This window comes from Mycosarcoma maydis, chromosome 1, assembly GCF_000328475.2.
Source record: "Mycosarcoma maydis chromosome 1, whole genome shotgun sequence".
In the NCBI taxonomy this organism is placed as follows: Eukaryota; Fungi; Basidiomycota; class Ustilaginomycetes; order Ustilaginales; genus Mycosarcoma; species Mycosarcoma maydis.
The window spans coordinates 2328277-2344633 of NC_026478.1; the positions used below are offsets into that span (position 1 = coordinate 2328277).

General features: G+C 53.9%; 6 protein-coding genes across 6 annotated transcripts; 4 read left to right on the forward strand and 2 right to left on the reverse strand.

The window, feature by feature from the left end:
- Positions 1-657: 657 nt before the first annotated feature.
- UMAG_00780 (uncharacterized protein) lies at positions 658-3939 on the forward strand (the record flags this gene model as incomplete). The annotated part of the gene is made up of 1 exon (XM_011388252.1): positions 658-3939. The coding sequence occupies one exon, from the start codon at positions 658-660 to the stop codon at positions 3937-3939; it is 3282 nt and encodes a 1093-aa protein (XP_011386554.1).
- A 600-nt stretch (positions 3940-4539) lies between these two features.
- Positions 4540-5526, forward strand: UMAG_00781 (uncharacterized protein; the record flags this gene model as incomplete). The annotated part of the gene is made up of 1 exon (XM_011388253.1): positions 4540-5526. One exon carries the CDS (start codon positions 4540-4542, stop codon positions 5524-5526), a length of 987 nt encoding a protein of 328 aa, XP_011386555.1.
- Positions 5527-7191: 1665 nt separating this feature from the next.
- On the forward strand, positions 7192-10164 carry UMAG_00782 (uncharacterized protein; the record flags this gene model as incomplete). Its single annotated transcript, XM_011388254.1, has 1 exon — positions 7192-10164. One exon carries the CDS (start codon positions 7192-7194, stop codon positions 10162-10164), a length of 2973 nt encoding a protein of 990 aa, XP_011386556.1.
- Positions 10165-10311: 147 nt separating this feature from the next.
- On the reverse strand, positions 10312-11571 carry UMAG_00783 (uncharacterized protein; the record flags this gene model as incomplete). Its single annotated transcript, XM_011388255.1, has 1 exon — positions 10312-11571. The coding sequence occupies one exon, from the start codon at positions 11569-11571 to the stop codon at positions 10312-10314; it is 1260 nt and encodes a 419-aa protein (XP_011386557.1).
- A 1698-nt stretch (positions 11572-13269) lies between these two features.
- UMAG_00784 (uncharacterized protein) lies at positions 13270-14622 on the reverse strand (the record flags this gene model as incomplete). Its single annotated transcript, XM_011388256.1, has 1 exon — positions 13270-14622. The coding sequence occupies one exon, from the start codon at positions 14620-14622 to the stop codon at positions 13270-13272; it is 1353 nt and encodes a 450-aa protein (XP_011386558.1).
- A 1508-nt stretch (positions 14623-16130) lies between these two features.
- Positions 16131-16357, forward strand: UMAG_12356 (uncharacterized protein; the record flags this gene model as incomplete). The annotated part of the gene is made up of 1 exon (XM_011388548.1): positions 16131-16357. A coding segment is annotated over one exon (227 nt), but the record flags the coding sequence as incomplete, so codon positions are not given.

Consider the following 16357-nt stretch of genomic DNA (forward strand, 5'->3'; position numbering starts at 1 on the left):
GCAGCAAGAGGCCCCTTTCTACCATCAGCTTCATATTGCTTCACTCCCATTGTAATCTAGAACCAGTTATCTCCACTGACAACGGGCTTGGTCATCCGAGCATGTACGGCGCATCGAGTGAGCTTGTGCAGGTGGTCTCGGTGGCGTCGCGCACAATGCTATCAAGAGGCGCCAGCCGTGCGTGTCAAGCAATCTCGAATGAAAAGCGAGGGACTGATGAGCCAAAAGATGACAAATGCTGCTTTGCTCCAGTTTTGAGACGCACGATTCGTGATTTGTGGATTCGTGATTCGTGATTTTCGGTGGAGCGTGGGCCAAAAGAGATAGCCAAGGAAAGGCACAAAGGCAACGGAAGTCACGAGTGGGTGCAACGCGACCACAAAAAAATCATCGTGAATCACTCCTGCGAAGCTTTACGAGTCGTGATTCTTTACCGTTGGAAGTTACATCATCCTTCGCGACACTTTGCTGCCTAGCCATCACATTGAACCAGACCTTTTACTCGACGCTCGACTCTAGCACACTGCGCCGTATGGACAAAGCATCAAAGTCAGTTTTGGCCGCCTGCTAGTTGGTAACTTACGAAGCGGAGCGATATTGCTGCCAGTTCTGGAGCTGCATGGTCTGGCCCTCTGTCGAGCGGTAGCTGGGGCCGAGATGCTCGGCGGGTCTCGAGTAGTCGCGGAGGCAAGCGAGAGAGCGCTTCGAAGTAGCTCGAATGTGCTGTTCCGAGCGCAATGTGTGCCGCTCGAAACGCTACCGCCGCCATTTCTGTGTCCGACCATCGAGGCTCACCCATTGAACAAGGTCACAGTCACAATGGCTCCTGGGTCGTCCTCCTCCCTGTCAGTTTTGTGGCCCACTCCGCCCAAGACACAGTCGAACATACGGAAGACAGCGGTCTCCAAACCCTCGTCATTGGCTTTTCGCTCTCAGTCGGCTCGCAATTACTCATCTCGGGCCGCCGAGCGCACAGCACTCGACGAAAATCGGCCCATGGACCGCCATCTCCAACCACAAAGTGCGCCCGACGTCTGGACTCTTGATCGGCATCGAGAACACACAGATCAGGAGCATTATGGCGCAGCTTCCAAGCAACCGAACCCAGCTCGATCCTCGGTTGCGTCATCCGACTGGCGCAGAAAATTTCCCAGCACAAAATGGAGAAGAGAGATGGACTTCAACCGGTACAGTCGTCCATTGCGACGGCGCCAGCTACCAGAGGACGCACCGGCGTTATACGAGGACGAAATCAAGGCATCTGCAGCCTGGCTTGCAGGATCACAGTGGACTCTGACAATACCGGACAACTACCCGCTCACCCACGAGCTCTTGCTCATCCTCGACAGCTTGGACGACATTGTCCATAGCGCATCTGACCCCGACTGCGCCGAGCTTATTGTGGAGACACTACGGCAAGCACGCGAGTCGATATGGTCCAACCAGTGTAGAGCACTTGATCGGCTTCAAGACAGACACGTTGCCCTTTACGTCGCCGGAAAGGTGGCAGAAACCTACATCAGACTGGACGCAGAGGACTCGATGGACCGGCTCATGTCCTTTCTCGATTATACTCAGGCGCACATTGGCGTGCTTCCACTAGCATGCTTTCATGTTCTTGCAGCACAAGCAGGGATTTTGCGACGCTATGATGCGGTGCTCAAGATCTGCGCAATTGCCCAGTTGCATCACGGCGGCAAGGCGGATGCGGAGCTCCTTCACCTTCGTTTGCGCGCTCTCATCGCCCTGTCTAGAGATGAGGATCTCAAACGATACTGGCACTTGTTCGATGAAGCCGGTGTTCCTGTTCCACGCAAGACGTTCGACCTGCTTTTGCGAACGCACGTGCGTCGGCAGAACGTGGAACAGCTGAATGAAGTGCTGGAAGTCATGCCAAGGTATGGGCATGAGGTTGATGCTAAAGCGTGGCTCACCATCCTGCGTGGCTTTCAGAGTTTTCGACCGACACTAGCAGTGATGCTCCGACAGGATGCCAAAATTGTACAGAGGCCAACGCTGAATGTGGTCAACCGACTTCTCGTCCTGCTGTCGAAGGAACTGGATATACACGGCGCGTTGATGGTGCTGCGTATCTTTCGCATCCCTTCGATCCATTCAGCTGGGAAGACAGCTGGTGTGTTGACGCAGGCAAACAGATCCTCGATTATTCATGGTCCCTGTCCGGAGCCAGATGTACACACTTATGCGGTGCTAGCGCACATGTTTGGCCGCCTTGGCCGTTGCCATGAAGCGCTCGACTTTTTCCGACTAGCACTTTGCACTATCGGGGACCAACAAGATCTCGCGACTGATCGAGCTCTTCAGAAAGTCTCGTCAGATGTGATGAAGGCCTATCTCAATGCTGGTCATCCCGTGCGTGCTATGTGGTTTGCAAGCGAGGTTCTCGGACTTCCGTATTTTGGTAACGCTGAACGCAACAGCGCACCGTCGATCGACTTGGAGCTTCCGACGTTGCAGCCGACCCGCATTACAGCCACGACAATCCACTACCGAACGCTGCTCGAATGCGCCTCTGCGATCGGATCTGCGGATTCTGCTAGACGGATCGTTGTCCATCTTTTACAGCACGGACATGCGATCGATAGGCAAGTGCTTCGCGGACTGGCGCGTTTGATCTTTTCAACCATCGATCAGGATGCGCTCGAGGCGATTCGGGTGATCCGACGTCTCTTCCCTAGAGGCAAATATGGACGCAATGAGAAACGCGACCAACGTCTTGGATCGTTGGTCGATCTCTTGCAGCATCTCGGTGCATCTGAACGAGTGGTCCTTGCATCGCAAAACTCTACAGATCTCCACCGCCGCATCGATCTAGGCGACAGCATGTGGAAGGCTCCTTGCGGATCAGCCTCGCCTCAAAGCGGCAGCAGCAGCATCGCCACAGCTTCAAAAGACGAACTGAGGGAATGGCTCATCACGCACTCCTTGTTCCCCTTCCGTGGCGTTTCATCAACCCACGAAATTCAGCCGGATGCATCAACCGCACTCATACAAGATCTAAGCCGACCCTTATCAGCCGCGGCGTACGCCATGCGAATTCGCGTCTACGCCAGTGTGCGACGCGACTATGAATCGGCGCAGAAAGTATACCATGCGATGCTATCGCATGACGTCAAACCCAACATGATGCATATCGCGCCTCTGATCGAAGGGCTCACGGCGGTAGGCAGATTGGACGATGCACAACGACTCAAGCGCAATGCTCGGGAAACAATCCTGCTCGAACCGACGCTGCGGATCCACACGGCGTTGATTCGAGGCTACGTTCGCGCTGGTGACTTGGATGCTGCTCGCAGAGAGATTCAAGAGCTCACAAGGAACGGGTTTAAGATTGATGATACTATCGCCAACATCATCGAGGCGGCTCATTCGGGACGGAGCATGTTTGCGTTGGTGGATCGACCTATTTCTGCGAAGGACAGCCACAGTGTAGCAACGAGGTTCCATGCGCTGATGCGTATGCGGCGGTACTTGGCTGCGCAGGAGACGTTGCAAACTGCGCTGGATGCCGGAATGAGGTCTGATAAGGTGTTGCATGATTTGGTCCGACGTTCCGTATCGTATGTCTCCAAGCAACATGCGAAAGCGCTCGCTTTGGCTTCAGCCACCGGTGATACTCAAGATGCTCCTGCCGCTACTGGGGCGCGGCTCGCCAAGGACGCAGCAGATGCAAATCCACACAGCGAAGGCGAACGGGCAAGAGCCAACACAAGGAGCGATTCGCACGTTTTCGAGTTAGCTCAAGCGTTGCGTTTGGCTCAAACCAATCGCGAACGCATCACCAAATGCATGCAGAGACGTTCCAAGGCCAAACTCCAGCAGATCAAGCAACATCGCAAGAAGGTGGTCTCGCTCGTGTTGGATTTTGCGGATGGAAAACTGCACCAACAGGCGGGGGCGCGCTTGGCTTCTACCTGATACGGTCCGACGTGCACGGCTGGTCAGGAAGAGATGTGATGGCTTACAAATACATGTGCTCTTGTGATGCTTGCTGGGCATGCCGGTTGAAGCGGGTGAGATGCCTATCAGCGGTGATTGGCAAGCCGGTCTTGGCGATAGCGCGAGTCGAAGCGAGGCCAGACCAGGGAGCGAAACCCGAGGCATTCACCCACGTATCTCATTCTTCGACAAGTTGGTCTTCATCTTGTATTGTCTCGGTCGATTATGAAGGTTCGATATTGCATCTCGATTGCGCGCCGTAGCGATAAGCGTGCAAAGGGTAATACCTGCGAGAAAGCTACGTCTATGCAGCGACGCAGACAGAGCAAAATGAGACGGTGGGAGAATGAGAGCAAGAGGGTTGAATCGGAGAAAAAAGTGGCGCCTACTGATCCGCTGATAAGGACAGCGGATGGATAAGATGCAGGAGTACATAGCGTGATACTCGGAGAATATGGCGAGGGGGACGCAGATATATGAAGCTCTTTCTCACCAAGTCTGCGGCTTGGATACATACCTTGCCTTTGCACTTGGACGCATACCCAGCCACCACTCACAGTCATCATTCGTGATCGCAGTATGAAGCTCAACATCGCTCAGGCACTCACCTGCCTGACGCTGGTCACATCCTGGTCGGCTCTAGCCGCTCCAGTGCCGCTACAGGCAGAAGTGTCGCTATCTGACTCGGTGAAATCCTGGCAGAGTGCAGTGACGGACATCGATGACAAACTCCAAGAGGCGATGGAAGAACACAAGGCGTTTTCAACCAAGGAGAAATGGGCAGCGGGGGTGGTAGGTGGGTTGAGCTTGTTGGGAACGGGCGGATATATCGCCAGTTCGGCTATTCCGGTAGCAAAGAAGAAGCAGCAGGCAGAATATCTGAGGGGGCTACAGCAGGCAGTAGCTACAGCAAAGGCGAATGCGGCGGTCAGCCAGCTTGTCGGATCGAATGCAGAGAAGGCGTTAGATGGTGGCATCGCTACTGGAAAGGAGACTCGAAATTGGAGAGTCAAGAGATCGGCGGAGGAGGTGGTAGAGACGGCATCAGAGGCGGTAAAGACTCACGTAGAAGAGGATGGCGAGAGCTTCCACAGCGCTACCAGTAGGACGCCTAGCCTGCGACTGGAAGACTTTGACGAGGGCCCAACGAGGAACAAAGCGGCTTCTGCGCTCGCAACATCACCTGGGCCACATCTTGAAAGCCAACTTTCCTTTTTCGGACACGAACACCCAGGCCCCGAACAACACTGGAAGGCCAACGTCGAGGATCATTTATCAACACTGGTGACGTCGGTGATCGAGCTCAAGCAACATCAGCACGACCAGCTTCGAACCATTTCGCCTTTCACCAAGACAATCATTGGCTTGGGGCTAGTCAATGCTGTCGGCGGAGTGGTATCTGCCGAGCTAAGTGTGCAAAACACGGTTCAAAGTGCGATGAGGAATCATGATGGGAAAGACGCCTTACCAGACGTCAGTGTCCTCGACCCAAAGACGTGTGAGCCTTTCGCAAACGAAATTGAAGGATTAGACTGCTCCAAGGCACATGGTGTGGCCAAGTCGTAGTCACGAGTTGCGAGTTGCGAGTACACAGGTGGTGCTTACGACGGGTGAGCCAGACATGTAGGAGGGGAGGGCAAAAGGCGTATTCTAGAATGCGACTGTTGGACCCTCAACTAGTGCAGGCGTACGTTTCTGTGCAGCCCCGAGAGGGTCGGATCGGAGTTGGACCATCGACGCTAACTTAATCCCCGCCCGTTACAGCGAAATACGTGTAGGAACAATCAGAATCGCAAAAGGCGCAGCTTTTCGCATCTTAGCGTAAGGACATTCCGCGAGCCGTGTGCGCCGCAGAGAGCCACGCTTTTGTAGTCAGTCGAGCAAAGTCTTGTGTTCAGGACAACCAAGTTACCCGAGATCTTAGCAAATATTGATGGTGCAGATGTTATGCACAGTCACAAGGCACGAGGGAGAGCGCGCTTGAAGAGGATATTGTGCATGCGCTTTGTGAGCCTAGAGCAGCGTGCAGCAGAAAACGATCTGTTTGTAGCTTCGTCGTGTGTGCTTTACGGGCACGTTCACAGTCGTCAGTTCACGCTTCACCACGCACCACCGTGCACGCACGCGCACGGTTTGTTTGTTTGTCCACAGCTGTGAGTTCGTGGTTTGATTTTGTTTGTTTGTAAATTTGTGTCAGTTCGGGCCGTAGGCCTGTCAAAGGGATTACCGCACTGAATATCCGCCAGACCAAAGAGAGTCGAATTGCTCCGAAAATCGAGGCAACCCGAGCGAGCCGACTTGTATTACTACTGTATGTGGATCCACTACATTCGTGATTCGTGATTCACGATTCTTAATTGCGCCGACCTGTGACTGCAACGCTTGGCGTGCAGCGCAGCGCAACTCGGTGTTCTGCACAACACGCACACCAGCTGCGAGCTCTGGTCGGATAGCCGAGCCGGGCCTAGCCGAAATCGCTCACGTTTTTCTTGCTCATGTGCCATATTCACTACACGAGTCGGGAGTTACCACCGCGAGCTGTGCTCGGAAAACAAACACACTAAATGCTTGATGCGTGGTGGAATCCCATGAATCGTGAATGTGATTATAGAAAGGTGACATAGCGATACCGGTGAAAATCACGAATGTAAGAAGAACGAGCTGTTCTTAATTCAATCAACTTTATGGAATGACCGAGCCGAGTCACGAGTCGTGAGCGAGTGAGTGAGTGAGTGAGTGAGTGAGTGAGTGAGTGAGTGAGTGAGTGAGTGAGTGAGTGAGTGGCTGGCTACTTACAACGAACGGCTCACAAGAAAAATCTCACAAGTCACACCGTTGGTTCGTGTGGATTTAGCGTGACTGTCGACGTACTGTATCTCGAGGCTTGGTCCTCCAGTCACCATCTTACTCTGCTGCTGACGTGACTTGGGCGAGCCTCGTTTGCTACAGCTCTAGCACAGCCTTCTTGTCATACTTTTGCTTCCCTTGTTCACCTCATTGGCTTGGAAACAGCTATAACAAACCACCATATACCATCTTACAGGCCGTCTCTCATCCTGCTACACCATTCCTCCCTAGCGTCTCTAAACGTTGGGGCGACAACTTTGACATTCGACGTTCGGCAGCATGCAGTAGCCTGTAACGTCTTTGGATCGAGCCGCGAGTTGGGCAACCCTAGGTTTTCGTTTGTGAGCGACGCATCCCGCGCCTTTCTCCAGCACAGTCTTCGCAATGACGCCAAATCCCGTCGACGTGCGCTTACCATGCTTCGAGGGCCTTCTGATCCTTAACCGAGCCATCCTGTCAGAGGGCCCCCAGACTAGCAACGGTACTGCCTGGACCGAAACATGGTGCAGCCTCGAAGATGGCAAACTGCTTGTCTACAAAGACCGAACCGCAGCGATCATCAGTCCAGAACACACAAGCGCTGTGATCGACATTGGCAGCTTTGCCTGCGTTCAACTATCGACCGCGTCTCCCGAGCATGGCTGCGAGCTGGTGCTCAGCACGGCTCTTCCGGAATCAAACAAACTTAGCCGCCTCTTTCAACCAAAGTCGGCTCTGTCTCTCAACCGACTTCATCTCGACTCTCCACACGACGATAGCAGCTACGAACCACCATCGCGAACGTCCACCACATCTTTTGGCCGTGCCAGCTTTCAGTCACGTCCTCCAACCGTGAGCGAGCTTTCAACTTTGCCAACCAACGTCATCGCCCATGGTCAACAATCTACGAGAAGCAAGCCCTGGTCCAAGATTTCTTCGGGACCTCGCAAATTCTACTCCAAAGTATCATCAGCTTCAAATGGCAGTTCTCGCTTCGATCAAGACCCTGCCTTTCGTTCCGACTCGACGCCTTCGAGCAGGTCCTCCATTGCCGACACAAGGGCATCCACCGACCTCGCATCCATCGGCGACGCCTCTCCTTGCACTACCTTTTCTACCGGTTTCAGCCATAACCCTGAGCGTGTTGTTATCCGTGCTACTACGCCTACCATTTTGCGCAGCTGGTCGAATGCTTTCGCATTAACCATCAAGATGCACAACGAAATCGGCTCACCACCTCCACCCATGCCGGAACCACCCAAGCGTGTTTCAACGCGCCCTTCTTTGGGTAACCTTCCTGGCTTTCGAACGAGAGCATCTCAGCCACAGGGCCGAGCCTTCCCCAGTCAAGAGGCAAGCTACGGTGCCTGCGTGGAGGACGCTCCTCCGAAGGTGGCGCGCAAGCGTCAATCTTCCTCGACAAGCTTCTCTCCTGCTTTACGTGATTCCCAAAATCCGCAGAACCAAACTGACGATGATTCCAGCGTGCCTGTTCAGTACACTAGATGTCCTGCTTTCAAAGAGCAGGGCGAGAGCGTCGCCAACTTGGAGCATGTCATCGCCAGTGAGCGTCTTGATCACAGTCTGGATACGTCAAATGGATCTCTGTACTCGCACTCGCACACCTTTGGACCTCACGATACCAAGCGCTGGCAATCAACACGCAGTTACAAGCGTTCAAACTCCACGACATCCTCCCCCTTGCTGTGCTCAGCTGCCGACATGCTTCCCATCAATCGACGCAATAGCGTATCGGTCGCCCATTTGTTATCGTATAGAACCAATGCTGGACCGACAGCTGAATCATTTGACACAAGCTTCGACGATACCTCGCCGTGTTTGCGATCATCAAATCGAACAGCAACACGTCCGCACAATGTCGGGATCACTGAAGCCTTGCTAGTGCAGAACGGGTGCAAATTGACGCCGAAAGGCACCTTGCCAGCTTCCAGGCACCGACGATCCGGATCACTGTTGCAGTTTGGTCCATCGCGCATCTTGGCTTGGAAAGATAGTTTTACCCCGATCGAGTCAAGCGCACCGACAGACACAACTGCACGCTTGCGTCTCAAGGTCAATCAAGGCAAGGTGAATGAATCGAGTCAAGCTAGTGGTAGCTCTGATGGACAGCTTCAGAATCAGACTGTAAAGCGTTTCCCTAGATTCGTGTCGCTACGTTCGTTGACCGCGAGTAGGCCGAATGGTAAAGAGGATCCTATCGGATCAAACGCACGTCACGATGTCAGTAGATGGTCCTCGTCGACGTCCGAGCCTCGAGAAAGCCAAGATATCTTGAATAGCCGTACGACCACGTTGAATCCAAAAAAGACAAAGGGAAAGCCAAGAACGGCGTCATTGCTCACCATCACCAAGAACACGATCAACTCGTTGCGCCAAAAGTCGTCTCCCAGACAGCAAGTCGGGAGCGTCTCGGAAGCTTGCCCAGCCCAAGACGATGTGGGCGGAGAGGACTGCCAGGGTGCTGGTGCAAAAATACCAATCCTTACCTGTGATCCAAGTAGCGAGTTGGTTACACCGACACACGAAGCGAGCGCGAGCGCGAGCGCGAGCTCGGGCCAGAGCCAGAGCCAGATGCAGTCGGCTGTGTTTGGAGCTGCTATTCGGGCAGGAGGCAGATTGCCGGTCAGCATCGCGGACGAAATTCATAGGTCCGAAGCGGCAGCGGAGGAGTGCACTGCGGATGCCGATGCGACACTTCCAGAGGAGATGGTGCGATTGAAGCTCGACCCTGCATATGACGAGGGCGACTACGGCGACTGCTTGCCGAGTGTTCGCGTCGAACGCATCCTGCCTCCCGAGCAAATCATCAAAACATTCGACGAGCTTCGTGCGGCGTCGACGACTCCGGCAACGTCGAGCGGCGAGTGGTTAGATGCAAACCGCGGTCGTGACAGCTTGGACTGGGGAGCCGCAGTGGCTGGGTTCAGAAGGCCGTCTCTTCGACTAGCTGCTTCACAGACGTTCCAGACACATGCAACGGGCGCGCGTCTACGCTCCATCTCTACTCGCCACTGGAACGCCTCGGATACCAGACTCTGTGAACTAGTATCCGCAGATACAGACAAGGCGCTTTCCCAGCCGCGTCTATCTGCCGATGCTGCACGCCCCCCGCACTCCCTACCCGCGCCTCCGCGAGCGCTCAAACGCCGCCCCCGCTCGCCGCACTTGCACCTCATCCCCCCTGTGCCCTCCAAATGCTCCTTTGCTCACCGCAACTCTTCCCCCCACGTCGACCCTGCCACCACCACTGCACAGCTCACCCCCCAAACGTTGACCGTTCCACCAGCATCACGTTCGCCCCCGCGACGACTTGGCACGCCCGTGTCCAAGAGCAACAAACTTTCACTTACTGCGTAATCACTTAGGATCTATAACGTCCGCCCAACATGTATGAACGGCTGTATTTGTTATGCATAACGAACACGGACGAATGGGACGAATTCTAATATGATACAGAACGATACCAGTTGCTGCGCGAGAGAGACTGATCGGTATGAGGAGACACTAAGCATGGACGCCCACGGCGCCTGGCGAATGCGCGCCTAGCATCGACGCGACGACGACTGCGGCTGTAGCGGCGACGAGCACGCCGCCCACAACCGCCATCTCGCCTCTCACCCAGTTCTTTCCCGCCACTTGTGTGTGCAGCAATACCGCACTCGGCCTCGGTACGTTTTGCTTGGGTTCGGGCTCGAGCTCGAGCTCGAGCTCGTGCTCGTGCTGCGCAGACATCCTCAAATCTGCCGGCAGCAGCGACTCGAACAAGCTCGTGTTTAGGTCAAACGCTTTGTTTGCCTCCGCTACCACGCCATCAATGACGATCTGCTTGTCACGCAACGTAGCGAGGCCCGCTTCCATGGCCAGTCGGAAGTCGGGTTTTAGCTGGCTTGAGTTGTGGAAATCGTAGAATGCGAAACCGTCGGTGGATGAAGAGGCGGATGGAATGGGGAAACGTTTGGCCACTTTTTTCAGAATGTGTTGTCCACCAGAAAGGTCGCCTAGGTAGCGTGTGTAGGCGTGAGCAAGCAGCAGACCCGCTTGGTCGTCGGACAGCGTAGCGAGAGTCGAGACATACTTGAGCGTAGAGTGAATTTGGGCTGGCGTGAGAAGTGCAATGTGATCTTGCGTCAATCTGACGGTCGAGGTGTTCTCGGGACAAAGTTGCATAGCGGTAGGAAAGGCTTTGTGGACCAAGTCGAACAGCGTTCCCCTAGAAATTGAATTCTCCCTGTCCTGCTCCTCGCCCGCATCGCTCGGAGCAAAGGCTCGTTCCTCGCTCGCCTGTTCGGCTAGGTCCACCAACTCAGAGCCCGTATGACGCTCGATTGTCTCCAAATGCGCCTCGATGTCGCGCCACACGGATGCGGATCTAGCCAAGTTTCGCATCAGATTGCCCTGAAAGAGCGGCGCAATCAATCTTGCCTCCCTAGCGGTGAAGAGGCTTGCTTCCAGTACAACGTAGACGCAACCAAGCATAATTTGAAATCGAACATAGTCGAGTCTGTCGAATTTCAACTGTTCCGACGTGCTGGCCGAGGAGGAGGGGACCGATTGAAGGAGGAGAGATACGCCGCGGGATTTCTCCACCGCACGGTGCGAGGCCGACGTTCCCACACGGAGCGCTTCCGAGAGGGTGGGTGTGAAGTCAAAGGAGGAGGTGCTGATGTTGGTAGTGTGAAGGCTGTGTGCGGCGTGGAAAGCGTGTGACTTGGAGGAAGGCGCGATGGGAAGGATGCCAGCCAACTTGGCAAATGGGCATGTCATCCTGGGTGCGAGTGTACAGAGGTGGTGATGGCTGGTGGCTGAAGTCGACGAGAGCGCGCAGAAGAGGTGGCTGGTAAGCGAGTTGCAGTTGCAATTGGAGAGGGATGAAAGAGGGATGCAGTGAAGCTGATTGCGTTGCTTTATAAAGACGTGTCCTTCGGCGGGGTCAGATATTGTGCGCGTGGTGTCGAGGTCGTAGATAGAGGTGAAAGCTTCTACTACACGCTGAGGGTATGAGAGTGTCAGTCACAGAGTATAACCTCCAGCGCAGCGAATCGCGAATGCGTTTGTGAGTTAGGGGCAAGAATGCGGGAGCGTAGCGTGATTGAGAGCAACAAGGCCGACGCGGACCATGGTCAAAAACAAAGCCAAACGTGAAATGAGTAGCTCCGTAAGCCATACGCAAACACCGAGGCTAGGTTTGCACGTTTGAACTTAACTTATCACCAGGGTCTTGCCGGGATCGAATCACGAGTATGTCATGATTGAATTCAATAATAAAGTCAAATGAAAAGTTTGAGTTTTTTCTATCTTTTTTTTTTTTTTTTTTTTTTTCCCCCTGAGGCTGAGTTCCACAATCACGACTCGTGATTGTGCAACTTATTCGCACTCGCACAGCGTGTGTGTTCAAGCTTGATTTTCATTTTCTTATCAACAGATACAGGCGCAATCATGAATCAAGAATGACGCGCAAAGAAAGTTCGTACCTATCCACCTCTGCGTCGACTGCGGTGGTGTGGGACGCGAGGCCACTTCCATGTAGACCACACCCTCTTTTGTCTTGCATGCTGCCAGTGACAAACGTGAGTGAATGCCTGACCCTCGGTATAAATCTGCTTGCCGATCCCTTGGCTTTGTTCCTTGGATACCCCAAGCTCAAGCCCATCACGATGTGGTGAGTTGATGATGATTTGGGTTTAAGTTGCAAGTGGCTCCGCGACGAGAGAGGCAACACGGGAGAGAACGGGTGAGAATGTACAAGGCCAGCACCTTCAACCTTGAGCGCTTCCTTCAGTGGGACCAATGGCATCGGGGGACAAGACGCTACTGCAAGCCACATGACTTAGCTTGGCACTGATTCCATGCAGTCATCGAGCAGTCACGCAACCGGGCGAGGCACGACAACCACCTCGGCTAGAGAAATTTTTCTTAGGGGGCAAGCTCACTGCCAATCTAATCTGATAATTCTCGAGCTGGCTGCACGGCTCTCGATGCAGTCACGAGTGCGTGAAAAAAAGTGTGTGGTTACTCTCTTCGTCTCGCTAAAGCCCGCGTCACAAAGTTGCACGGCTTGGCTGATGTGTTTGCGATCGCGCGCCAAGAACCACTCGAGTCACCTTCGCCTTTAAGCTGACGCAAATGCAAGTGACTTGCCTTCCTGGCTTCGAAAGGTCTCTTGTCGTGCACCATTGGTTGGCGCGTGTGATGATGGTGCGTTGCGCACCTCGGTGCGGCACGCGAGGCTTGCTGTACACGTAGTTATCTGATTAGATCAAATTGTGCTTCCAAGACAGAATCGCCTTGTCTGCGTCACAACCGCACCAGCCTGGCAGATATCAACCAGTGGTCGCTAACAACAGCTCGCGGGGTGATCACGCAATTCTCAAAACGCAGACACACGCGTCTCTTCGGACCAACTCCGTTCAGAATCAAGTCGCCGACGCGTCCGCATCACTTTCTAGAAGACAACAGGAAGGATCAAGCAGAAGAGGCAGATCGAGCCACCCACGCAATCGGCTCGAGCTTTTGCAAGACGCTCTCCTCCAGCAACCTGGACACGAGACGCGCTTTTTCTTGCGGCAAGGATTCTTTACGGAACACTTGGAGCGGCCGAGAGAATCCGAATCCGACGCCTTGTCCAATTTCGGCTTGAAAGGTCAGACCCAACGTGTCGAGCCACCAGTCAAAGTCGCCACCAGGTCTCAACTTCAAGCTCTTGATCTTGGACCTCATAGTCGGATCGAGATTCTTGGCAGAGTGGTAGCTGGGCCATTCCTGTCGTTCCAGAAATAGCAGCCCACCCCTTTTCAAGGTATTGGCGATGCGTGCAAACAGGAGCACAAGGCCAAGGTCACCTCGTTGGATGTGGATCCACTTGGTGATTGAAAGGGCGAGAACAATATCGAGGCCAGCCTTCTCCATGCATTTGAGAGTTCTCAAATCGCTAGGCTCGTATGAAAAAGGAGCGCAAAATTTCCTCCGCTCGATTTGTGGATTGACCCAATCAAGTGCGACAAAGCGGAGAGTAGATGAAACAAAGTGGTCGCTTTGGTCATGTTGATCAGTGCCGCGGTGCGCAACAGCGTCGTCTTGTTCTGGTGTCACTACGCTACTGCCACAGTTGATCTCCTCTAGGTGCCGCTTCACACGGCGAGGCCGCACACCTTCATCGGCCAAGCTCGGGATATTCCCGTACAGCGATGGAAAAACGGATGGAAAGTAGGCGCAGTCGTGAGGCAGAGAGTCATAGGACCCTGACCCATGGACGTTGCCCTCCGGGGTCGCCGTCGCAGCAGGCGTATAATCTGGTCGATAGCGAGAACGGGCGACCGCTGCAGCCGTTCTAGCTTGCCGGACCAATAATGGATCAATGTCGACGCCAAGGATATCAACTTGTTCCGGTAAGTGAGCGCTCTTCGATCTTGAGGAATCACTGGCTTGTAGTGGAGGCTGACCACACTCGCGAAGGATCCCAGGTAAGGTCTGTGCGATCTCGATGGTAACTTTACCAGAATTGCAACCAACGTCGAGTAATCTCATGTACTGAGACGGGTAGGCTTCGTTTGCCAGTGCGGTCTCATGATGAGCGTAACAATCGCGGAGGTATGACAAGATGGCAGAGGTGCGGCTGTCAAGTGCTAGGGCTGGGTGGGTCGAGCTTGTCAAAGTGTCGTCCGAGGTGGAGTTGGCGGGATTCCGAATGTGATAGTATCTTTGGAAGTTGCCATAGATAGGCCGATCTACGCTCTTAGCTGGGCGCTTTCTTGGGTCGATTTGGCGACTAGTCTGCCCATCGTCATCGTCATCGTCACTCGATCGCTTGGCTTGCATGGACGCTGACTCATTGGATTGTTGTAGCAGGCAGTATCGAGAGGAGGAGAGGATGGCACAAGGGCGATGAGCGACATGCGAACGTCGATACCATGTTGAAACCGACGGGATGACACTTTGATCTGAGCGACGTCGTGGAAAGTGCAGCGTTGAGCAAGGAAGTGGAGAGTGGAGTCACGTGGAGCCACAAGCGCACGGCGCACGGCGCATAGGAAACGTTGTTAGGTCGTTCGTGCTCAGCATCCATGTTCAGTAGACGTGGTTGACTGCGCTTACACTCAGTCACAGTCACGAGTGATGCATCAAGTTGTGCAAGGTGTACTCACGACTGGTTCTGCTACGCACTAACCATACCGTACTGCTACACCAACATGCGTGATTCATGTCGAAGCCACATGTCATGTGCATCAACGTGACAGAACAACGATGCTCGTCGGCCGTAGACGGTTGTCTGTAGCATATGGACTCACAATCGACTCACGACTGGTCAAGCGCTGTAATCTACGCGCCGCGTAGACATGCAGCAAGTGCAACCACGAATAGGCTTCAGGCTGTAGGCGCATGGCTGCCTTACTTGTCTTTGCACTGCAGTCACCAGGGCTTAGCTACAAGCTTCATTCAAAGCTTGGCTTGGCTCTTTGTCTGCCGTGTGCAGCACCAATTCACGATTTGTAATTTGTTTGAGAGAGTAACTCAAACGTGAGAATCACGAATCACGAATTATAATTCAATTCAATCCGAACGGAGCTCGGCCCTGAAATTCTGATTCGTAATTTGTCGCCAAACATCAGCCACCGCCGTGAGTGTCACGAGTGCGACTTACGATTGAATTTACAAGTGTCACATTCACGATTAACGATTCATATTCACGATTCACGATTGTGCGGAGGACAACGTGCAAGGCTTGTGCGCGCGTCCCGTCGCTGCGTTCAACCGACGTGACGGCAGCCGACCTGCTGACGTGTTGGCCATCATCGTCATCGCCACCATTACTCCCACCACATCCTCCTCACCTCCCTCCCTGTCTTCAATGAAGTAACTCCACTCCTCTTCGCTCTTCGCTCTTCTCTCACCTCACACCCTACTTTCGGCTCGCTCCTGTCGTCCGTTCTCTGACTCATACCCCTACCAACACATCACAGCACAGCACAGCACACTTTGCTCCGGCCCTTCCAGATTCTACTTTCCAGATCCACATCTTCCATCATTTAAAGGTCTTCACCAAGCTCTCGCATTGCTCGCAAGCAAATCAGTCTCACAGCTGCATTCCGGTATCTCTCCGTTGTATAGTCTTCGTTGCCATCACCACACCATACCCTAGAACACTTCGGCATACCAACCCCTATCACCGCTCCCTCGCACGTCTTTCTTCACTGCTCTGCCTTCTCTGCGCTCCGCCTTATACACTATCACTTCACAAGGCTTCCGTTCAAAACTACAACGGATCCAATCCTCGCTTCACCCTCCGACATCACCTGCCATCTCATACGCATACGCATACGCCCCCCATGTCGGTAGCTTCAGCCTTGCCTCTCCTGTCGCCTCTCGTGACCCGCATCCTCCAGCTTTCTGGCATCCCTCCACAGCTCAGGACAAGGGATTTGCAGCAGGTCTTTTCCGCATATGAGGACGACAGGGGCGGCTACAAGATCAAATGGGTCGACGACACCACCGCTTTAATCATCTTTGCCGACCCCGCCACAGCAAACAAGGCCTACCTGCGCACCATCATGGC